Source organism: Austrofundulus limnaeus, unplaced genomic scaffold, assembly GCF_001266775.1.
Source record: "Austrofundulus limnaeus strain Quisiro unplaced genomic scaffold, Austrofundulus_limnaeus-1.0 Scaffold21, whole genome shotgun sequence".
Classification (NCBI taxonomy): Eukaryota; Metazoa; Chordata; class Actinopteri; order Cyprinodontiformes; family Rivulidae; genus Austrofundulus; species Austrofundulus limnaeus.
The window spans coordinates 1,122,078-1,132,877 of NW_013952423.1; the positions used below are offsets into that span (position 1 = coordinate 1,122,078).

The following is a 10,800-nucleotide window of genomic DNA, read 5'->3' on the forward strand; positions in this document are numbered from 1 at the left end:
GGGGGGGGGCTGTTTGCGGTGCTGTCCACTTACTGTTCCCCCGAAGCTTTAAGGCTGTGTTTTGGTGCTGGGTTTACTTAAAATTCCTCCATCAATAAAAAAGCAYTGCCGCTGGAGTTTGAAATGTAGCTATTGAAGAGCAGGCTACGGTTGAGAGAGTAGCAAGAGGAGAGGAATAACGCCTCGAATGTAATTTATTGTTTACGTCAAGCCAACTCCGCGGAGACGAAGCTTGTGCAGCGTGTAGCTTTGTTCGTTTGTCAATAAAGTTACCTTTCAGCTGCATAAAATTGACCGCCTCGCTCTCAGATTCTCCTAAAGCGAGTTATGGATGTTGTTCTGATTGTTGCATCTTTTGTTGTTTTTAATCCCCCCAACCCTTTTGGGAMCTTCCCCTCACACTGCTTTCCCCCTGAGGTCTCTTAAAGCGGCAGCTATTTCAGCTGCTTGATCCAGACATTTTAACCATCGATAAATGTTCTCTGTCTACTGGCATTTCCCTGTTYGGCTTTAAACTTTCCACCGCCATCCCCCCTCCCCCCCAACAGGAGATGAAAATGCCAAATGTCAACAGTCTGTTGTGCTTGGAGGTGCTTCCTCCGCTCACACCCCTCTTATTCAAGGGATTTCCCAGGAGCGCGTCTTCCAACTCCTTTTATTTATGAAACATGTTAACTCTGAATGAAGTCATACTGCTTTCCTCGACTACGTGGGAAAATATTTGTCCCTCCTAAACGGTTTGACACCATCAGTTTATAATTCATTTGTCCTCTCTCAGGCACAAAAACTAGATCTCAAAACCAACTGTCTAAATTTTAAAATAATTTGAATTTTCACCAGTGATATTATTATGATCATGATCATATTGTTTATCTTTATTTTATATTTATTTATTTTTATTTTTTATTTATTTTTTGTGATTTTTTTGTCAACCATATGACGGAAACATCTGCACCGATCAACATGAAATTTGGCAGGAATGTAGATGTGTTCGACCTACACTGTGCCAGCCAACAGATTTACAATACACCCTATATTTGAGCAGGGGCTCCATCTGAAAAGGGGTGACTGGACCTACAAACATGCTTATGACCCAGAAACTATTCAACATAGAAGCTTCATTTATTTTATTTTTTTTTCTGTTGTTGTTGTTTGGCTCTGACAAAGGGCTATCCATTGGGCCCACCAATGAGCCCCCCTCAACCCCCTGACCCCAACCCAAAACAATAAATCTGTTCTGATGAGTTCTGAGTTCTGGTGCGTTGAGCTCTTTATTTAAATCTTCATTCCCCTGTCCAGCCTCTGCAACCACGTCAAGCCACTCAACATGTTTTAAAGATAAAGAGCAGCATCATCCATTCTTGCTGCCCTTTAAGGTTTTGGATGTTTCTGTAAGCGTCTAACAAAAGCCAATCATCAGACTGTCGAATGTTCAGATTTTCTGTTTGTGGAAATTAAAACTGTTGAGTAAAAGTTGCAGAGTTCAACTTTTAAATGTACATTACTTTATTCAAAACATTCTGAAGTMAGCCAGTAAGCAAACACAGTCTTTTGTTGCTAATCTGTTTCAGTAAATCTCAAGAATCACCTTATTTCTCACCCTTTTTTTTAATCCTTTCAGACAAACCAGAAGTCAAAATCGTGGTGGAGTTTCCTCAGGGTTTGACGAGGGAAGGAGAGAATCTGGAGTTGATGTGTCACGCCAAAGGCAAACCCCAGTAAGACTCGCTCCAGCACAATTATTTCCTGTTTGCTTCTGAGCAGAGAAGAACATCAGAAGATAAAGTTAATGTTTGTTCAACTTAAGGTACACAAATGAAGTCGGATTGTGTGATTGAATAATTGTTTGTACCCACAGCTGAGTGAAGAGACGTCTTCCAGAGGCTTTTATTAGCTCTAATCAATCGTTTGAAACGTCTGCCCCTTTCGTCTGAAAGCTCCTGCCTGTCGCTCATTAGGAAACTCTTCCATATGTATCATTTGGAAACACAGATGTTGGTTTGCTTGGATGACAGGTCTTTGTGATATGAGATGTAATGGGGTGCAAATGAAGCTATTAGAATGATACAGAGTTGTGTAAAGGACTGAGAGCCTCCGGCAAGAACCCTGCTGAACTATCCAAACATCAATATTATCGGCAGTGTTTGTATCAATCAAATTAATTTGTTGACGAGACACTTTAGATATAAACAGAACAAAACAAACCTCAGATGACACTGGAGTTATGAAATTACATTGCTTTAATGTGACCGGGGGGTGTTTTGCTTTTGTTATGAAGAGAYGTCGAAAAACTGAGGCAACAAATAAGCCTCTCAGAAAAAAAATGAGATAGTTAAAATTTAAACTTAATACATTAGTTATTTTGGATCCACAAGATTGTCAAAGAAGTATCATATATTCACTGAGTGCTGCCTTTAACATTCATTTACCTTTAAATGCAACCATAAAACTCCATTTTGATTTATTCAAATATTTACTGTTTGAGACCAACAAAGTGATTCTGCTCAGACTGTTTGAGTCTTTATCATTAATATCCTGCAAACAAACTCTTCCTCCTCGCACTTAGTTTGTATTTCTTACAGAATTTTTCTTAAAATAAATAATTTTTGTCTTCTTTCCACCAAACTCCCCTTAACTCTTTTATATCTTTACTTCAAGTCTAATCTTCCTGTCGACCTGTCATTTGTCCAACACAAAACCATGCAAACATATTTATTTAGACTTTGCACTCATGGGTCAGGATTTTATTTTTTCACCTTACTTATAAATTTTGCACAGTTTGTTTGTTTGAGGCCCAATTTCTAGTCTGCATGAATGTCTGCCTGCCCGAAGGAGAAAGTCTTGAAAAATGAAAAATGCTGGAACCACCATAAAACTTTGATTGAGTTGAATTCGGAGCTGCGCCAAAATCCTTCACCATTTCTTCAAAAAATAAAAAAAGTTCTGGTTTACTTTTCGGCATTTTCAGAAATCAAGCATTCGTTCTGCGACACCAGAACTAACTTTTTAGAAATTTAATTTCTTTTGGAATATTCTGGCAGCTTTAAAACCATCCACAAGTCCTGCTTTGGTGATGGCCTCATGCTTATTTTTGTAGTTTTTGCTCTCGTTCGTGTCTTTTTAAGGTAGAACAGGAAACTAAATATTCAATACTGATACAAACCATTAATTTGAGCCTAAACTTAAAATGCCCAAACTCCATCCTAATTCAAAATTTCATCTCCGCCATAAATCGGAACCAATCCCGACCTGTCAGCCTCACTTTGCCAGAGAGATCTTCATTCTTAGAGTCTAACACTCTATTTGATCTCGGAGAGACGGATACACAAGAACACACAAACACAATCAGATCAAAACACTGTGTACCTGCTAACCTCCCCACCCTCCTGCTTTTCAAGCTTGGCATGGAGACAAGCTCGCTCCCCGTATTCATTTTATAAAGATGAAAACACAATCAATACAGTGAGCCGGGAATTGGAAGTCATTTTCATTAGAGCTGCTGAGAGTTGTGTAGTCATTACCAGCAGATAGCAGAGAGGGCCCCGGCTGCAGGCAGCCATTTGTATTCCAGACACCTGCCCTTCCTCTCTCCTTGCATCCCCATCTTACCTCTTTGGTCTATCTCTGTCTATATTCCTCCTCTAAATTCATTTTTCCATTCTCACAACCTCCAGCCCACCTATAGAACCACCTTATGTCTTCTTTTCCATCTTCAAGTTATTTTTATATTTATTGTTTGCTTACTTTTCACTTCTTCTGGAGAGCACTCGCAGTAGTCGTGGTGCGTTTCTCTTTTAAGCTGTCCACCCCGGCCATTAAACACACTTGTGGTTTGTTTGTTTTGCTCTTAAGCTTCAACTGCCATATAGTGTTTTTTTTTCCTTGTTGTATATTTCACCTCATTTTTTATTTCCATCTCCTGTTTCCTTGCTTGATTCACATAGAAAGGTTTCAAAAAGGATGGAAGGAAAAAAAGAAAAAAACTTTAAAGCACTTCAACAAAACAAAAAAAAAAAACTGCGAGAGACCATCAGCAGACGCTCTGGGGAAATAACAGTAGCTGGCAGTGGTCGGTGGAGGCTGCCGCAGCCAAATAGAGGTGTTTTGTCTTCGTCTTTTTCCCCCAACCCTCTGTGACTCCGGACACTTGGTGCTYATTGTCATAAAAATGGAATATGCCACCTTTGGTTGAGGTGGAAAAGAGAACAAAGACAGATGCTTAGTGGGCAGCAACCTACACGAAAACCTCACAAGCAAGTGTAAAATCGTATAAACTGAAACCTCCGAGTCAGAGTTGTGCAGCTGTTACCAATAAAGAGTACACACAAATGTACATATGACATTTTACTCTTGGTATTGGTACTGTTCTATTTAATAATTAGCCTAAATATGTGAATACGTTCACAGCTGTGCACAAAGTTGTAAATGCTGCACTTGAGCCACTAAAAAGGATGCAGATTTACGGTGTGAGACCTTTAAGTGCTCAGAAATCTAAAGCTTTGCATTTCAAACATCTAAGAACTCACATTAACACAGCTCAGGATCAGGAGTCACAAACAGTTCATCTGTAAAAGCCAAGATGTATTGTTGGAATAAAAATAATTCTTTTTGATGCTGACTCCGTGCAACCAATTGCCAAAGATCAGAAACTTTTTTTTTTTTTGCTTTTACAAATCTTCAGAGAGCACTTTGCATAGTACGGTCGAAACCTTTTGATTATACAAAGATAAAATCATCAATTCCTTTTGGAGCATGCACTTGGCAACAGTAGAAAGAGAGAGAGAAAAAACAGAAAACACCCTTCCTTTTAACTGGAGGAAACTCGGCTACAAGACTCAGCAGAGCAGCCTCCTGCTTGAGCTGGTGTGGGTCAAAGAACTGCAAGAGAAAAAGAAATAATAAATGGTGTACAAGTTGTTTGGATCAGCAGCTGCAGATAAGAAACATGTATCTCTGGAGCCGAGGATGCCTTCAGAGAGGGAAAAAAAGAAAAGAGAGAGAGTAGCTAACAAACTTCAAGATGGAAACCCACAGAGCTTGTGACATGGTCACATCAGTGCATGGAGAAGGAAAGGAGGACAGTGGAGGACAGAGTCTGGGCCTATAGCATAGCAAAGATGGTTTGGGGCCACCTGAGCCAAGACTAAGTAGGAGTACCATCATAGAGAAAAGTTTGAAGCCTTGTCTTGATGGTGTCGACTTTATAGGAGCAAACATCTAACTCCTGTTTTACCTTGAGACACTGAAGGAAACACAAATAAACCTGTGAGCAGCTCTGCTGACAGAATATGCTCCTAATGTGGCAGAAATAAATTTTTAATGCAAATTACTTAGATAGCAAAATATGTTAATTCAATGTTAAATTATGGTCAAAAAAGTTGATATTTGGTTAATATTGATGTTGAATCAACCAAACTGGGGTCCTGACCAGTTGCTGACACTCTGACCTCAGTCCGATTGTCTTTGGTTTTATTTCAGCCGCGCCGTAATGTGGAAGCCAAACGTTCTGCAACATGCAAGTATTTAAAATATAAAATGAGAGCAGTTCAGTAGCTACTTGTGTTTGCTGTTTGGTTTTTTATTATAGCTGTAGTGTTGGGGCTACGTTTACTTCAACCATTTTAGTCAGACATTTAAAATCCAAACTCTTGGCTAAGATTTACCCAATGAGTTTCCCTGGAACGACTGAATAGACTGATGTGTCCCTGCGGTGGAGTAATTAGATTTTTGTTGCACTTTTATTGAAGGCTTAGTTGTCCTACCATCCTGGCATGACAAAAACAAGGCGTTGGCAGAGCGGTAGAAGAAAGTTTACTAACATTTGGCATATTTCTATTCCAAATTGATGATAAAAAAACAACTTAGACACAGATTTGCTTCACTGTAATGCAGAGATACCGAGGTGTTGTACACATAGTGGTATACATTTTAATGACTTTATCATACTTATAGTCTGTAATCTGAAAGTCTGCTGTATTGGCCTACCCTTTGTCTCAGACTTGTATTATGAGATGCTATAACTGGACTTTCGTGATTCTTCTAGACATTTCCCTTCTCATGCAAATGCATTCATCTGTTTCAGACTTAATCCTCTCAAGCACTTTGGGATACCCTGACCTGGATGACAAAGTCCCTCAACCAACATTGTTTGTTTTTGTTTTATTTCCAGGCCACAGCGAATTAACTGGTATAAAGTGGATGATGAAGTACCAACCCATGCTGTCATCACTGGGAGTGATCTTTACATCGAAAACCTAAACAAGTCCTACAATGGAACCTACCGTTGTGTGGCGTCCAACCCTCTGGGGGAGTCTTACGACGACTACGTCCTATATGTCTATGGTAAGCCCATGTGTCACTGAACCACTACAACCACTATCTGTTGTTAAACTTTCTGTCTTGAATGCTTTTTCTTTGTGCTTCTAATAATCTAACATTCCTGAAAAAGTGTGTAGCACATTACCCGATTTAGGCAAATTCTCTAAAAACCGCAGTATAATTTAAAAGTATAATACTGAGTGATTTATAAGGAGGGTAAGCTGTTAGCACAGGTGCTCAGTTGTAGCACTTCTAGCATACTAAACAACCTATTGGCATAAATCAAGACATGTAAAAATGGCTTTAAAACAAGGAGTCTGTTCTATAAGTCGATGTGACAAAACTAAAAACATGCTGCTAATCTTTGCTGCATTATTTAGCATTAATCCAGTTTAACAAAAACTGTTTTTGATTAACGATCAAACTGACTAATAACATTTACACACTTTTTTTCCATCTCACACGTTCCTGTAATTCACACTCACSGGAATTTAAATCTTAGTGAAAGAAGCCGATCATTTTCTTCTCTCTAAGTTTGACTGTTTTGGGTTTCCCAGACTTCGTTTTGACACCAGCGTTAAAAACTGGATCGAAAACAAATTCAGATGTATTTTTCATGAATATCTTGTAATTCTAAGACTCTTGGGGCAGTAAGATAGATTAGAGTGAACAAACATTGTGTATTTCTGGAGCCTAAAGAAAATAAAGCAATAAATAAATCCAATTTAAGCAAATCTTGAGAAAATCTGTTTCACTCTAAAAAAAGTGTAACTCTTTTAAGTTTTCTTTATTTTTGCGATTGACTGACAGCATCACCAGATTATTCCATCTTAAAAATGAATGTAGAACCCATGTGAGCCTATCTGTACAAAACATGATTTATTTCTTGAGGGATATTCATCATTTGATAATGTGAACAACTTTGTATMGAACTAACTCTTTTTTTCCTCGGTTGTTGATCAGCCGTGCACAGTCGCTTTTGAAAAGTTTTTTGCTCAATACTCTGTAAACTCTGGGGTGTTTTTCTGGCTTGAATTCCCCCTCTTCAGGTCCTTCCACAACATTCAAACTGGATTAAGGTCAGGACTTTGACTTGAAAAAGGAACAAATTGATCTGTAGTCTGAAGGAGTGTGGTGTGCCCAAAACATCACACAAGAAAATAAAGCTTTCTACTGGAGCTGCCTTTTGGTGCACAGATCGATTTGTACTTTTTTCATGTTTTTTTTTTTTTTTTTGGTCTTGGTTCAGCACCCATCCTAGTGGATTTTTGGGTGTGTGCCATTATTTTGTTTTTCTCTCTCAGGACTTTGACTTGGCCATTTTAAAACATTACCTCCTTTTTTACAATGTCTTTAAATTTCTACTTTAAAGTTTACAGAGTTCAGAACTCTTTGTTTCGTCCAACATGAAGCCTAAACTAGTGACTGTGTCTCACAGATAGATCAGTCATTTTGTTACACCGCATGGTGTTCATTTCTCCAAATGTGGAAACTCTCGGCTCAAAGCTTGGAGAAATGTTATTTAGTCATTGATATAAAAATAATAATCCAGCAGTCATTTTGTACACACGTGGTGTTTTAAAAGTAGGTTTCTGCCTATTTACTAGAGAGGCTGATCKTTGAGCACAGTGTGGTGCTTCAAAATTCTCCTGATGACTGACCCTGTAATAGTGACGTTCTGTTAAAAATAAATTATCCAGGAATGTTTTGCTTGGAGTGATTGATGCTGACAGATCTGAAGTTTCCTCTGTGACTCTAAGTGTGTATTCACACCAGGAAAGTCCTTTGGTCCTCTTGTTTGGTCCGGACCAAAAGTGGACTTTATTTTTTCATTTGCTGTAGTTTGCATTTACATTGTGCTTTTTTGAAAGCGGGCTATAGTTTATAAACAAAGCCTCGAGGGTGACGATCATTGYTGCCATTGAACAGAAATGACGGGGGCAGGTCAGATTACAGACCCAGAAATAAAGATGGTGTTAATTCGACTGAAATAACATTTAGAATTTAAAGAGCATTTAACGGTGGTTTCACGATATTGGGGATGACACTGGCAAATGCATGCTGCAACCCAAAGGAGACGAGGTGCTCCGCATGCCCTGACCCACAACGACTCATTGTGTAGCACAGTGTTAGCATTAGCAACACTGAAGGACTAATTTTTACCGTGATGCTTGGCGACGGTGGCTGGTGAAGTCCAAAAAGGCGCATGTCTCCTGTAGTTGGTTCAGTTCGAGGCTGGTCTGTAATCACACCAGAAGTGAACCACACAAGATTTTGTTTAGAAGCGAACCGAGACCACCTTAAAAAGTTGGTCTCAGTCTAATTGTTTGGTCCACACCAGTGTATTCACACCTGCATAAAAGGTCCCGACCAAGAGGGGAAACAAATTCTGGTCCATTTAAAGCAGACCAAAAGTGTCAAGTGTGAATACACCCTAACATTTTGAAATTTCTTCCAACCTTTGACCAACAACCACCTCTGTTTGTGAGATCCTTAAAAATTCTCTAGTATGTTCCTTGATTGTCACGTAAAGTCACGATCAGAACTGAATCAGACCTCGTTCTTTAAATAARCACCATCCACTCTCGCTTGATTGCCATCCTGCTGATTGAAATGTGACTCTAACATCAATTTCAAACAAGCTGTTTACTCCCATCATTCTCCTTTTCTCTTCAGTGACATAATCAAACGATGTTTTGGATCATATCTGTGCAGTAAAATAATGAGTCGCMAACTTTTCAGGCACCACTTCCCTCCTCTTTGATGACTAATCAGTCTTTGGTCCAGTTTTAGATAAATCCTCCAACTGGTTCAGAGTGTAATACTTTAAAATCCATTCCAGGAGCCCCTCAGGTCCTGCCAGTTTCAARTGAAGTTTAGCTGTTTTAGAAGTTAGGGGTAATCGACAGTGACTGTGAGCCAAAAGAATTACTCAACAGCAAAATGTTGTTTTCTCCAAAGGTAAACCCAGCTTCATTGGCTCCAGTGAAATATTGGATTTCATTTTTAATATATCAGTCCAGAGGCCATATCATACTTTTTCATTACATCCTAATGTAAGTCAAATTAGATTTATTTAGAAACCCCCAAATTCCAAATTTAGATGACTTGTTTTTTTCTAGTATTTGCAGCATAAAACCACCAACCAGGTGAGAAAAAATACTTTTATTTTAGCTGAAATCTAGCTTGAGATCAATATGATTGGTGTTTGTGAACTGTTGAGAGCTGTGACTCCCTTTCATAAACCTGAGCTAATCATTTCGCCTACTTCCACCTACTGCTGGCAGATTTTCTCATTTCCATGACTTCCATGTCGATCTTGCATCCTGCACTCTTTCTCTGTCCTCATCGCATTATCTCAACATGCTTTTTATACTGTTGATGCCAATAACATTTGCTCCCCGAGCGGCGCATTACACTCTAATGTGCTCACGTTCCCTGACCAGAATTACTTCCCAATCACTTTTGGTGGACCCTGAGCCTGCAGAGAAATTATTTAGCTGCYATTGTCAGAGGGAATTAGCAGAGTRAAAAGGGCTTCTTTTCATTTGTCGGGTGTGGGGTTGAGAAGTTTAATGCCTGATGGACACCAGCTGAATGAACGTTATTTACAGCAGGCTGATCTGCTGTGCTAATGATGTGTGCAATAAAATGACAGAGGTAGCAGCACAGACCAGGAGGCGGCTCGCTGCCAGCTCCTCTAATATAGCTGTTGGTCTGCGTCGAACATGTGGCGATGAGATGTTCTGTGGCTAGATTAACTTTTGGCAGGAGGTAGGAAATAATGCACGTTTGAAGCAAATATTATTTACTATTTTAGTTGAGCTTTGATTACTTGTTTTTTTTTATTGTTCTTCATTATATTTATGCACTGTTTCTGTGTAGGAATGCCAGATCTCATCTGATCTTGGAAACTAAGCAGGGTTGGGCTTGGTTAGTATTTGAATGAGACCACTTGAAAATATCAGGTGCTGTAAAACCAGTGTAGGAATTATGACCACATTGGTCACTAGCAATTGAAAGCCTTTGACCATAATAGGTCATAGGTCACCTCCTAGTAGGTTGACCAAAAATACATAAATAATGTACTATTTAAATATCTACTAAAGTAGGTTTTTGATGCTATAAAAACTTTCCCAGATTTTACACAATGATATGGTTAAAACTAATAGACTACATTAACCTGTCAGTGTGGTCTTCCATGATGTAACGTTCCACTTCCACTTCTACTKTTTTTTGTTCTGTAATGTTTTAAAGTAATGGTGCTATCTCACTATACTGCAAATGTTGTAGGCTAGTTGGTGACTCAAAATTCTGAGAAAATGGCATTGTTTTGGTTGTAATCTCAATAAAATCGTAGCCTTTGGGCATCTTAGCCTTGCATTCAATTTTTAAGCAACCAATCTTTTTGGAAACCACTGCTTTTTGTCGTGTGTTTGCATAATTGTAGTGTAGGCTGTGCATATATATACTGTATATATA

General features: G+C 38.9%; 1 protein-coding gene across 8 annotated transcripts in view; it reads left to right on the forward strand.

The window, feature by feature from the left end:
* Positions 1-10,800, forward strand: part of cadm1a (cell adhesion molecule 1a) — a 394,751-nt gene that overhangs the window by 334,991 nt on the left and 48,960 nt on the right. For all 8 annotated transcript variants that reach the window (XM_014003965.1, XM_014003966.1, XM_014003959.1 and 5 more), the window contains 2 exons: positions 1,622-1,718; positions 6,170-6,342. In XM_014003965.1, coding sequence (XP_013859419.1) covers positions 1,622-1,718; positions 6,170-6,342 — 270 coding nt within the window. The remainder of the gene's footprint in view (positions 1-1,621; positions 1,719-6,169; positions 6,343-10,800) is intronic.